Source organism: Diadema setosum, chromosome 15 (genome assembly GCF_964275005.1).
Source record: "Diadema setosum chromosome 15, eeDiaSeto1, whole genome shotgun sequence".
Taxonomy (NCBI): domain Eukaryota; kingdom Metazoa; phylum Echinodermata; class Echinoidea; order Diadematoida; family Diadematidae; genus Diadema; species Diadema setosum.
Genome location: NC_092699.1, coordinates 18,842,234 through 18,856,491, shown reverse-complemented (window position 1 = coordinate 18,856,491; position 14,258 = coordinate 18,842,234). Strand labels below are relative to the sequence as shown.

The 14,258-nt window shown below is 36.8% G+C and overlaps 1 protein-coding gene across 2 annotated transcripts; it reads left to right on the top strand.

The window, feature by feature from the left end:
• Positions 1 to 6,479, top strand: LOC140238804 (ciliogenesis and planar polarity effector 2-like). 2 transcript variants are annotated; one of them, XM_072318702.1, is made up of 6 exons: positions 1 to 28; positions 153 to 238; positions 1,006 to 1,145; positions 1,682 to 1,837; positions 2,630 to 2,754; positions 3,794 to 6,479. In XM_072318702.1, exons 3-6 carry the CDS (start codon positions 1,037 to 1,039, stop codon positions 4,268 to 4,270), a joined length of 867 nt encoding a protein of 288 aa, XP_072174803.1. In that variant the 5' UTR covers positions 1 to 28; positions 153 to 238; positions 1,006 to 1,036; the 3' UTR covers positions 4,271 to 6,479. The 2 variants fall into 2 exon arrangements, with proteins under 2 accessions (XP_072174803.1, XP_072174804.1); XM_072318703.1 differs by lacking the exon at positions 1 to 28 and having other exon boundaries at positions 133 to 238; positions 1,011 to 1,145.
• The last annotated feature ends 7,779 nt before the right edge of the window (positions 6,480 to 14,258 follow it).

Sequence of the window (14,258 nt, the reverse complement as noted above, 5' to 3'; positions counted from 1 at the left end):
CCGTAGTCGACTCAACGTACAGTGTACAAGGTGGGTACAGTACTACAGATCCTGCAGAGCGCATATTCACTATACCGTACACACTGCTGCACTGAAGCCGCCCAGCAGCACCGTACAGCTCTCCGATAGCGATCCGAATTACCGAACGTACACGCAGATTTGAGCCATGTTTCACTTAAAAGTGCTGCACACTGTAAGGGTCCCAGAAAAGTAGATTTTAGACGGAGCCACTTGTGAGGTATGATATTTTCAATTGCTTTTCAGTGTGCTGTATTCAGTGGTATTTCAAACTTTTGTTTTTACAAGCAGTCCTTCCCTCGGCCCGGCCCTCGACCTCTCCCAGCCGACCGCGGCCTGACCAGACGCCGAGCTAAAGGGTACGGCGTCGCGAAGCGACCGCGTCGTGTGTCCCTTCCCCACGGGCTAGGTACCGGTAGTGTAGGTCGTTATGAATTTGTACATGGTGTATTTTGTAGACAGAAAAATCCATCTGTTATTCTGTGTGTGAGTGTGGTGTACTGTTTTTCTTTAAGTGTTTAGCAGTCAAAATCTAATTGTAACAGAATGTTCTGTCAGAAGTATTCCCATCAGTTCCTGATTTGTGAGCAACCATCGTGGCCATGATCAGTCAGTGATTGATAAAATAATTTAATGTGTCTTGTGCAGATGTTGAGTTGCAGCCTGCCTGACCTGCCTGCTTGGCCTGTTACCGTTTTAGGAAATTTGTGCTTAAATTTCAGCATTTATTTTCTTATATTTTTAGATCCACTTTGTTGACTGACAGAAAGTCAGATTTTATGAATCTTTTGGTGGGAAAAAAAGAACAAATTGTACCGTGCAAATAGCAGCTTTGAAGGTCAACGCAAGATATTCGCAGTAGGTCAGGATTGGTCTGCATCCCTAGCTAGGTAGTGCCATGATAATCAACCTATTGATTGTGGGCATCTTTGGCAAGACAAGACAAGACAAATGAATGCTTCTGTCCCATATCATTTCTTTCGCCAGCGTAGCCATTCCAGTGAAGTAGAGAGACATAATGTCTGTGCAGCCAGGGACGTACATCGATCATGACAACTGGCACAAGACTCCAGTCGGTAGGGAGTACTTTGCCAGTATTCTCAGGCATGGAAAACGAAGAACATTTGGTGAGTATATGACGGCGGATCCAGAGGGGGCGCACCGGACACGTGTCCCTTCATTTTTTTTTAAACAAAAGAAATAAAATGGGAAAAAATGAAATGAAACCCGAAAGTAGCACCAGAAATATATTTTTGCCCCCCCCCCCCATTACAAAATTCCTGGATCCACCCCTGAGTAGCACTAAGAAAGTGGAAGTGTTTTCTCACTGGAAATGTGATTACACAGTGAAGTGGGCAATATAGAAGCACAGGTTTGAAATAGTATGTAATAGGTTAAGTGTTTGAGGTTTGTCCCTCGCAAGCAAATTCAGCTATATTACAACACATGAATCTAAAGCAGAAGAGAATTTTGACATGACAAGTCAAGTGTAAATTTGCAATTCTGATAGAGCTATACCTCATAGTTTAGTAATCTTGATTAAATAAAGAGACATTTGATTTTAAACATTTTCTTAACTGTGAAAGGTAAGACAAAGAGTCAAAGAAGGCTCATATTGATCTGTTTTCCGCGAGAGTATTGAACTTTTTCTTTTTTCTTGAAGGTTGCATGGAGAGTCCAATGCCAGCCACACACTTGGCTGGGCCACAGATCATCAAATATAAACTGTGCTTGGTTGGTAAGACTGCAGTGGGCAAGAGCAGTACCGTGGCCAAGCTGTCCGGCCAGCCTGTCCCCATGACTCATTCAGAGACTCCTGGTAAGAGCTTCTTTTATGACTCCTATATGGGTATTATTATTATTATTATTAGTTTTTTTTTTTTTTTGTCCAAGCCATCTATGTGGGTTCAATCTGCAAATACAGGTATATACTTTTTTGATCATCCAAACAGATAAATTTCTACTAGGCAAAATCATGTACACATAAAATGGTGTCATTGATATTATAGGTGTTTTTGTGTCAAATGATGGTGGCTCAAACCAACTGGCAATATGTTATTACACCATGTTGATGGAATCATACCTGTACCTACAGTGCAGTCACTCTACTGGATTTTCCAGTGTGCACACACTACAATCCAAGGACCAAATAATAATGATACATTCCAAACAGCCACTGATGGAAATTGTAATACATCATACTCACTTTCTGCAGTACCCATTTGTTTTTGAATGCCTGAATCATGACCATTTCCAAAGCTGTCACACTCTACATTTTTCTGGTTTCCTGTTTTAGGGGGTCTTATTTAGATGTTGTTTTGTTTTGTTTGTTTGAATGTCTTTCAGTCTAACAGGCACTTGTTTTGCTTTAATGCAAAATGTTTTCAAGCTGTGTACATCTGTATAGATTTTTGGAAATAGGGAAAGAGCTGTAGCAGATGCTGTGTTTGTGTGTGGTATATGCCAATGGCAAAGCTCTTCTTTGGTTTATAGAAGAAGTTTGAACAGAGAGATATGTTAAATAAGAAAAGGAATTGAACTGACTTGAACAATTTGATCTCATACCATGCTAAAAGTATATACAAGTAGTTTCATATTTTTGCTTTGACAGGCATAGTGACCACTACTGCTTACTGGCCAGCATTTCTGAAGAGCTCTGGAAAACCTATCATGTTTCGTCTTCAGTTCTGGGATGCCGGAGAGAGTGTCAAAAGAAAGTTTGATCATATACAGCCAGTAAGTGTGATGTCAGAGTATGTAAACTTTGAAGTGAAAGCTTCTGAGTTTGCTAAATACCCATAGATGAAATGTGAAGCCCTTCGGTGTCTGTAAACAGGGAGGTGTTAAGCTTGAATGGTATTGCTGCTGTAAGCATTCTGTTTGGGGATCATTTTTAATATATTCATCTGTTTTATTGAAGAAATTTACTGTGTACCCTGGACATCATTTTAAATGTTTGTAATGGCCATGTCTGAAATCTGTACAGATAAAGCTTGCCAAGATATTTGGTATATTTTTTTACATGTAAACTGCAAGCCAGGTTATCAGTGGCACAATGACATATCTTCCTGCATAAAGTGGTATTGCTGAATGTGATTATTTTCTCTTTTAATGACAGAACAAACTGCATTCTGTTAAATAAGGTGACACAATATTTGCTCCTGTGACAATTGCTGTGGTCTTATTTTCTCCAAAAACATAGCATTAGGGTTAGGGCAGTGATAAAGTTTAAGGTTTAGTTTGATGTGAGGATTAGGATAAGGGTTTGTGAGTACATGTAGGTACACATATTACATTTTGGTTAGTGTGCAGATATTTCGTGGCAGCAATTGTTGCAGGAACAAATGTCATGGAACCACTCAATAATGGACCTGTAATTCATAAAAGATAATGTAGATTAGCATATCTTGGACAAGTTGATGTATGAGGAGCAAGAATTGAAGAATTCAGCTGGAATCTTCAAGTTCCTCTACATGGCAGTTCTTGATTACTGGAAGTATTCCTTGAATTCCATTTCATCTTTCTGACTGATTTAGGCATCGTTTTGTGTGTTCAAATATAAAAAGTTTTAACTTCTTAGACACAAAACATGCACTGAAGGCTGAGATGTGTTGTCTTTAAGTCCCATTGTGTACTCTTTCCATTGCTGCACTGTAATGTCAGTCTTGCTTATCTTAAGTTATGTTGATGTTTAACGTGCATTTGCTGCTATCAAAGATGTGAATGCTTCTTAATGTCATTAACCTAATTTTTTTCTTTCTCAAATTATTCTCAGGCATGTAGAGAAGGAGCACATGCCATCATATACCTGTTTTCCTTCGTGGACCGGTCAAGTTTCGAGGATCTTGGTAACCAGCTGAAGAAGGCATCATCAGGCAATGAGGACACACCCCTTCATGTGGTGATCGGCACCAAGTACGACCAGTACAATAGGAGTGAGATTACGTCGCGGGAACTGCATGACTTCCAGGAACAGTGGAAGGTGCCCGTCCTCAGACTGAAGAATGTTGTGAAGCCCACAGAAAGCAATGCCCTGCTGTCTGGGGATTCCAGTGCAGAGATCGATGACATCGCGCCTGTCATGAACACGCTGGTCGAGTACCTGTGGGTCCATGAGCAGGTGCTGGCAGGGAACATTAGGTCGGGCTTGGTGTCACAGTCCGGACACCCACTGCCGGGTGTTTCTAGAGACAGTGCAATAGGTAGTGAAGGTGCCAATGACAGTGAAGATGATGAAGCAACATATGTATGACCAAGGCAGATGGATCCCTAGCCCAATGAACTGAAGGGCTGGTCATTGTGCTTGTAGCATGAGCTTCATATTCGCTGTGCTGTTATCATTGTATAATCACTGTGATATTACATTGTGGCCATATGGAGCTGTGCTGTTTTCACTCTTGTTTGACATTTGTTGCTACCAGTGACAGGACATATGCTCCTGCAATAATTGCTCTGGTCTTGTTTTTTGTTTTGTTTTGTTTTTTCCAGGGACTTAGGGTTATGTTTGTGGGTAGAATTTATGTTTGGCTAGGAGCAATTGTTGCAGGGAAAAATGTCATGGAACCGTTGCTACCATGTACATGTATGTGATGCATAGCCAGTTACTTGTGTAAGTGTCCACTGAAATCTTTCATTGTATGCACATGCAATGTAACAGCAATTCTACCCTTACATTTTTCACTATGAAGCTCTAAACAATGCCTACGTGAAAAAAAACACAATTGGTTAAAGTCTCTATGTCCACACCACTTTGATGCGATGTTTATATTTAAGCTGAACTAAGCATACAATGTAAACTGCATTCTGGTTATACTCCTTAGTTTTGTAATGATGTAAAGGACAATGTTCCATTTGGAATGGGTTGTTTCATGTCATTTTGCATGAATGTGCCAAATGAACATATACTTTGCTACACATTCTATATGTCTCATTTTTGCTAGAAATCTTTTAATAATGCAGTTATGTTAAAGCAAACTTTATGAATAAATAAATAAATAAGTACATGAATAGATGACACTTATATAGCGCTTAATACTGACGTTTCTAGGCGCATTAATACGGGAAAAAATATTAAATCAAAATACAGCATTATGTACATATAATGAAGCATGAGTGATTGCAATTTGTGCAGAGGTTAATTTGAGTCTTCGCCCCTCATTGGAAGTACATAATTACCAGAAAAGCGGGCGAGATTAAGTTTAATATCAAATACAGAAGGTACTATACCGTTATCATCTATTCATGTTGTATATGAAGGGTGCACAACAACTTTTTCCTGTTTTACAGTTCTTTTTGTGCTCTGTTGTCTTTGTGTGAAAAAAACCCACAGAAATTATATTTAGATGTGGAGACAGAGTGGTAGTGCAAGACAGTGTGACAAAGAGATGATGGAAATATCATAGAGTACTGTAAAAGTGGATATTTTCGCGCGACTAATTTTTCGCGCTAGGCTGGGTCAGAAGAGTTTCGCGTGTTTTTAATTCCGCGGAATCAAGACATCACGCACAGGAACGTATGGCAAGCCAGAATATTCGTGTGTTTTTATTTTCGCGCTAGTTTCTGGTTGCGCGAAATGCGCGAAAATTTCAACACCGCGAAAATTTCCACTTTTACAGTAGTGCATTTTTTTGTGTGTGGAAAAATGACATTTAGTTTTTGTTGATTACATGTATTTTTATAAATCTTTTTATGGGTTGTTGGTTAGTGATGGTTTTGTTTATGTATTTAAAGTTTCTGGTCACCCCATCAAAAAATAAAATGCTCACACCCCCCTCAAATTGAAAAAATAAGAAAAGAAAAAAGAAAAACAACAATTGAAATATTACACAACCATGCTCAAAATGGGTCATTGTTGTTGTTTTTCTTTCTCAGAGCTTCTAAAGCTGTATTGAATAGTATGTATAACATATATTCTAAACAAAGTCTTTTTCACCTTGTTTTATAACAAGATCACCAAATTATGGTAACAGTAGTTTTCACAACATTCACTGTTATACAAATAATAAATGTCTATGAGTGCAATGGACAGAATATTTCACGAGGTGAAAAATACTGATCAGTACAATGAGGAGCAGCCAAGTTGAATGGATCAATAATTGCATCTTTCACCAAATGAAATATTCTGTCCATTGCATGAATGAAAAACATTTATTTGCTTTACGTAACACCTAAGGTAGATCCTTGTCATTTGATGTTTTATGAATTTAATTAGAAACAAGGCAGATTGTGTGAGATCCGAGATCAAGAGATTACTGAGCGCTAACACTGGTGCGCTGTCTGTCAATATGCTTGATCGCATGCACACTGTGAACACATGCGTTGTACATACGTAGTATGTAAGATTTTTGTAAGATTTGTAAGATTTTATTGACTCTATCGACCCCCTCTCAGGGTATGAGAGTACAAACATATATACAATATATGAATACAAAAATTGTAAGTGATAATGTACATGTACATGTGAAAATAACAGATATAAATAAACATGTTTACAAAGCAAGGCGTAAAGGACGTTTAACTACTTTACCACTACGCGTACACACATTCAAATCTACAATACTTTACTTTGTACAAAGCTACTGTCTTTATTCTTTGGTTTTGAAGAAAACTGAAACATAATTATTCTGGTAAATTTGGCTAGTTTTTTCAAATGGCAAGCATTAGCTGAATTGAATACATGTAGTTTGGCCATATGTAATGCACTTGGTTTACTGGCCGTCAAACTACTAGATAAATACAAGTCTCTCTTTGTGGAGAAAGGGACAAACAAAAATATAATGAAATTCATCCCCTATATCTGCAGATGAACATATAGTACCATGCAATTCATCTGTCAGGCTTGCATCAAACCGCCCCTATTAACAGGTAATCCATTAGATTGACATCTGAATTTGCTTAAAGGACAAGTTCACCTTCATAAACATAAGGAATGAGAGAATGCAGCAATATTAGTAGAACACGGTGAAAGTTTGAGGAAAATTGGACAATCAATGCAAAAGTTATGAATTTTTAAAATTTTTGTGTTGGAACCACTGGATGAGGAGACTACTAAGGCTCGTGATGTCATATGAGTACAACAGTGTAAAAAAATGTAAAGAAAATTCAACATATTTTCACTTTTTTCGCATAATAAAAGAGCACTTGACTTGCCTCTTTCTAAAGGCAATGGGAATAATATTACCCATAACATATGTCAGTAACGAGTCAAGGGAATGTGTACTTTTTTCAAAAGATTAAATTTTGTGAAATTCTCCCTATATTTTCCTTATATTGTTGTAAGCATGTGACATCATACACTGCAGTAGTCTTCTCATCCAGCAGTGACTGCACAAAAACTTCAAAAATTCATAACTTTTGAACGGATTGTCCGATTTTCCAGAAACTTTCAATGATGCGTTCTACAAATATTGCTACATTCTCTCAATCCTTATGTTAATGAAGGTGAACTTGTCCTTTAAAGTAATATAATCTTTCCTACACAGGACCTGTAAATACTTCTCAAATATCAAATTATCCTTAAACATTCTATAATTTGTACAAATTCTATTTGACCATGTGGCTGCTCTCCACTCTTGACTAAACATATCAAAAAGTCTAACTTTTGAAGTGTGTGAAATCCATGCAGCACTAAATCCAGTGTGCCAGTGCCAGGCTCTTGGCGTGTATGCAAATGGAGCAAATTCCATGGGTCCAAGATTGCATGGTAAATCGAGCCACAATTGCATGAATGATGACACAGTAAAATGAGACAAATGATCAATTTCAAACAACCATTCAAATGACAAGGATCTATTATGGTGTTCAATATGACACCATTCAGACACCACAATCGCCCCAATCAGACATACACCACCACTTTAAGTTACAAACAAGATACATTATGCTCACTTATGTTCACTGTTGTTTCGTAATAACTTTCGATTCCTGTTTGGCTACATGGCAATAGCCATGTTGCTTATAGCTAGCTATCATTTTTCTGACCACTGAAATAGGCCGGTGCTGGATCAAAAGCTGAGAAGTATAAAACTGGGAATTCAAATCAGCAATGCCATCGTGTTTGTTCATCACTTCATCTCAAACAATCAATCAATCTATATCTTCTTATCTATCAATCTATCTATCTACAATGTATATCAGTAATTTGTAGTCCATGTGTTGGTCAAATAATATAAAAGAAAAATAGAACAAAACTCAAGAAATGCATCGTGCTATCAATACCAACAGTTTATTTGATACATCTCTTTAGTTCTTTTCTATTTTTGAGATATATTTAGATTATATATTATATATACATTGTATATATATGTAAGCCCTGTGCCAATGTGGCAAGGGTCTTTTAGAAAATAAGCTCACTGGACTCGCTGGAAAAAGAGACGAGGAGAGACGGTCTGGTTAGAATGAGATGGCATGGCAAAGTGTGGCCGCATCATCAACCCTCCTCGGCTTCCACGTCACTCTTTCCTCTCAACATTCTTGACTCTTCCATTTTGTTTTAGGGGTGTGACTATAACTTTCACACTTGTTAGGTATCTTAGGTAAAGGCATGTTAGGTATTTTTATGAAATGGAATACATATTGCAGGTGTTATATCTTAAAAAAAGGGGGGGGGGCATAATTTCCTTAGGGTCTCACATCTATTATTATGAAGAGTTTGTTTGCAAAAACCGATAAGTCCATATTTGCCAAATGGAGATATTTGCGATTAAAGGTCAAGAAAAATAAGGAGAATAATAAGAATTTTTTTGCTTCTTTTGATCATAACTTCCAAAAATGTACCTTTATATGTAGTGTCCAATATATCATTTAAAAGGTATTATTTTGTACTTTATGACAGAAACCGTACTTCAAAATCTTCAAATATGGACTTATTGGTTTTTTGTGAACAAACTCTTCATATATATATACATATATATATATATATATATATATATATATATATATATATATATATATATATATATATATATATATACATACATATATATATATATATATATATATATATATATATATATATATATATATATATATATATATATATATATATATATATATATACATATACATATCCTGGTATATTATTATATATATATATATATATATATATATATATATATATATATATATATATACAATCTAAATTATCTGTTGTTTCTCTACATTTTTTTCTAGCATCAACACCCTTGTTCTTAATGTTAAAATAAGCCAATGAAAGTGTTTTATTTTCCTGGTCTTCTTTATTCTCAAGTGGAGTGAATTCAACTCGTAGAGAAAGCGAAGAATCGTATAACTACCGATTTCGATCTCTTCGATAGCCGGAGTAACTAAAGGGCTCACACCCGTAAATACAAGGGAATGCCCCAGGCCCCTTCACAAATTCGTACCAAAGATACCAAATTAAATGAAGAAAAAAATTTATTAAAAATCAATGATGTAGTTTGGCAAAAAACTGAATAGCTGTAGATATTGAGTATGAATTCCTCTACAAATTGCATTTTGGTTAGAAGATGAAAGCTTTTCTGGTGGAATTTGAGGGGACTATATTTCATTGTGTACGTGTACGGAAAATGGGTGACTTTTTGAGTGACAAGAACTCGTAGTCTGGCTTTTCGGACCCCTGAACAGAATTTGAACTGAATTATCCACCCTGAGAATTTGATGGATGAAAGGGTACATCTAACTTATCCAGGTTAGTGAAGCTGAAACACTTCATTTCTCCCAGCTATTTTACAGAATTTTTTGAAATTTGATTTTTAACACACGTCCCTATGGGGAAATATTTATGGGTGTGAGCCCTATAGAGGATGCATGCAATGCACACAAGTCTATGGGAAGTATTCATCCCATACAAACTCTGCTGGTTTATGTTGATGTATTGTGTCAGATCTCTTCCTCCCTCCCCCTTCCCCTTCCTACCCCCCCCCCTCTCTCTCTCCTCTACCCCCCCCCCCTTACTCTGTTTGGCTATAATTTGTTTTCTTATTATGTTGTTGTGTTGTTGTGGTATAGATAGATCTTTGTACATAACAGTCATCAGTATCACACAACTTTCAATGACTGTGTTATTTTAATGTATTTCTTTGTTTGGCTACCACTGGAACAGGTCAAAATTCATAAAGTTAGTCTGTTTGACAAAACAAAGTCTTTTCAAGTATTTTGTAGGCAATAATGTGATGATGACACCCCCATAATCAAAGATTACTGCCTGCATCTAGGTATTCATCTTATGAAGAACTGATCAACACTACATTTTTATTTTTTTAAAAAACCTCAAAGGGTGTGAGTTTCAAAAGTGTCCCTTTGAGAAGCTTTATAACCCTAGAATGTGTAATTTCCCATATGATGTAGGTGCAAATATCATCAAAAACACATTTATAATGTTTAAAAGTCAAATGAGAAATATGACCTTCACTATAGGGCTCACACCCGTAAATACAAGGGAATGCCCCAGGCCCCTTCACAAATTCGTACCAAAGATACCAAATTAAATGAAGAAAAAAATTTATTAAAAATCAATGATGTAGTTTGGCAAAAAACTGAATAGCTGTAGATATTGAGTATGAATTCCTCTACAAATTGCATTTTGGTTAGAAGATGAAAGCTTTTCTGGTGGAATTTGAGGGGACTATATTTCATTGTGTACGTGTACGGAAAATGGGTGACTTTTTGAGTGACAAGAACTCGTAGTCTGGCTTTTCGGACCCCTGAACAGAATTTGAACTGAATTATCCACCCTGAGAATTTGATGGATGAAAGGGTACATCTAACTTATCCAGGTTAGTGAAGCTGAAACACTTCATTTCTCCCAGCTATTTTACAGAATTTTTTGAAATTTGATTTTTAACACACGTCCCTATGGGGAAATATTTATGGGTGTGAGCCCTATAGAGGATGCATGCAATGCACACAAGTCTATGGGAAGTATTCATCCCATACAAACTCTGCTGGTTTATGTTGATGTATTGTGTCAGATCTCTTCCTCCCTCCCCCTTCCCCTTCCTACCCCCCCCCCTCTCTCTCTCCTCTACCCCCCCCCCCCTTACTCTGTTTGGCTATAATTTGTTTTCTTATTATGTTGTTGTGTTGTTGTGGTATAGATAGATCTTTGTACATAACAGTCATCAGTATCACACAACTTTCAATGACTGTGTTATTTTAATGTATTTCTTTGTTTGGCTACCACTGGAACAGGTCAAAATTCATAAAGTTAGTCTGTTTGACAAAACAAAGTCTTTTCAAGTATTTTGTAGGCAATAATGTGATGATGACACCCCCATAATCAAAGATTACTGCCTGCATCTAGGTATTCATCTTATGAAGAACTGATCAACACTACATTTTTATTTTTTAAAAAACCTCAAAGGGTGTGAGTTTCAAAAGTGTCCCTTTGAGAAGCTTTATAACCCTAGAATGTGTAATTTCCCATATGATGTAGGTGCAAATATCATCAAAAACACATTTATAATGTTTAAAAGTCAAATGAGAAATATGACCTTCACTATAGGGCTCACACCCGTAAATACAAGGGAATGCCCCAGGCCCCTTCACAAATTCGTACCAAAGATACCAAATTAAATGAAGAAAAAAATTTATTAAAAATCAATGATGTAGTTTGGCAAAAAACTGAATAGCTGTAGATATTGAGTATGAATTCCTCTACAAATTGCATTTGGGTTAGAAGATGAAAGCTTTTCTGGTGGAATTTGAGGGGACTATATTTCATTGTGTACGTGTACGGAAAATGGGTGACTTTTTGAGTGACAAGAACTCGTAGTCTGGCTTTTCGGACCCCTGAACAGAATTTGAACTGAATTATCCACCCTGAGAATTTGATGGATGAAAGGGTACATCTAACTTATCCAGGTTAGTGAAGCTGAAACACTTCATTTCTCCCAGCTATTTTACAGAATTTTTTGAAATTTGATTTTTAACACACGTCCCTATGGGGAAATATTTATGGGTGTGAGCCCTATAGAGGATGCATGCAATGCACACAAGTCTATGGGAAGTATTCATCCCATACAAACTCTGCTGGTTTATGTTGATGTATTGTGTCAGATCTCTTCCTCCCTCCCCCTTCCCCTTCCTACCCCCCCCCCTCTCTCTCTCCTCTACCCCCCCCCCCCCTTACTCTGTTTGGCTATAATTTGTTTTCTTATTATGTTGTTGTGTTGTTGTGGTATAGATAGATCTTTGTACATAACAGTCATCAGTATCACACAACTTTCAATGACTGTGTTATTTTAATGTATTTCTTTGTTTGGCTACCACTGGAACAGGTCAAAATTCATAAAGTTAGTCTGTTTGACAAAACAAAGTCTTTTCAAGTATTTTGTAGGCAATAATGTGATGATGACACCCCCATAATCAAAGATTACTGCCTGCATCTAGGTATTCATCTTATGAAGAACTGATCAACACTACATTTTTATTTTTTTAAAAAACCTCAAAGGGTGTGAGTTTCAAAAGTGTCCCTTTGAGAAGCTTTATAACCCTAGAATGTGTAATTTCCCATATGATGTAGGTGCAAATATCATCAAAAACACATTTATAATGTTTAAAAGTCAAATGAGAAATATGACCTTCACTATAGGGCTCACACCCGTAAATACAAGGGAATGCCCCAGGCCCCTTCACAAATTCGTACCAAAGATACCAAATTAAATGAAGAAAAAAATTTATTAAAAATCAATGATGTAGTTTGGCAAAAAACTGAATAGCTGTAGATATTGAGTATGAATTCCTCTACAAATTGCATTTTGGTTAGAAGATGAAAGCTTTTCTGGTGGAATTTGAGGGGACTATATTTCATTGTGTACGTGTACGGAAAATGGGTGACTTTTTGAGTGACAAGAACTCGTAGTCTGGCTTTTCGGACCCCTGAACAGAATTTGAACTGAATTATCCACCCTGAGAATTTGATGGATGAAAGGGTACATCTAACTTATCCAGGTTAGTGAAGCTGAAACACTTCATTTCTCCCAGCTATTTTACAGAATTTTTTGAAATTTGATTTTTAACACACGTCCCTATGGGGAAATATTTATGGGTGTGAGCCCTATAGAGGATGCATGCAATGCACACAAGTCTATGGGAAGTATTCATCCCATACAAACTCTGCTGGTTTATGTTGATGTATTGTGTCAGATCTCTTCCTCCCTCCCCCTTCCCTTCCTACCCCCCCCCCCTCTCTCTCTCCTCTACCCCCCCCCCCCCTTACTCTGTTTGGCTATAATTTGTTTTCTTATTATGTTGTTGTGTTGTTGTGGTATAGATAGATCTTTGTACATAACAGTCATCAGTATCACACAACTTTCAATGACTGTGTTATTTTAATGTATTTCTTTGTTTGGCTACCACTGGAACAGGTCAAAATTCATAAAGTTAGTCTGTTTGACAAAACAAAGTCTTTTCAAGTATTTTGTAGGCAATAATGTGATGATGACACCCCCATAATCAAAGATTACTGCCTGCATCTAGGTATTCATCTTATGAAGAACTGATCAACACTACATTTTTATTTTTTTAAAAAACCTCAAAGGGTGTGAGTTTCAAAAGTGTCCTTTGAGAAGCTTTATAACCCTAGAATGTGTAATTTCCCATATGATGTAGGTGCAAATATCATCAAAAACACATTTATAATGTTTAAAAGTCAAATGAGAAATATGACCTTCACTATAGGGCTCACACCCGTAAATACCAGGGAATGCCCAGGCCCCTTCACAAATTCGTACCAAAGATACCAAATTAAATGAAGAAAAAAATTTATTAAAAATCAATGATGTAGTTTGGCAAAAAACTGAATAGCTGTAGATATTGAGTATGAATTCCTCTACAAATTGCATTTTGGTTAGAAGATGAAAGCTTTTCTGGTGGAATTTGAGGGGACTATATTTCATTGTGTACGTGTACGGAAAATGGGTGACTTTTTGAGTGACAAGAACTCGTAGTCTGGCTTTTCGGACCCCTGAACAGAATTTGAACTGAATTATCCACCCTGAGAATTTGATGGATGAAAGGGTACATCTAACTTATCCAGGTTAGTGAAGCTGAAACACTTCATTTCTCCCAGCTATTTTACAGAATTTTTTGAAATTTGATTTTTAACACACGTCCCTATGGGGAAATATTTATGGGTGTGAGCCCTATAATGGGTACAGCTCGGATCGCAGAGACTCAACGTAAGAGGGCGATCTGACACATAATTTCTTGTGACCTGTGTATACGACGATTCAGTAAAC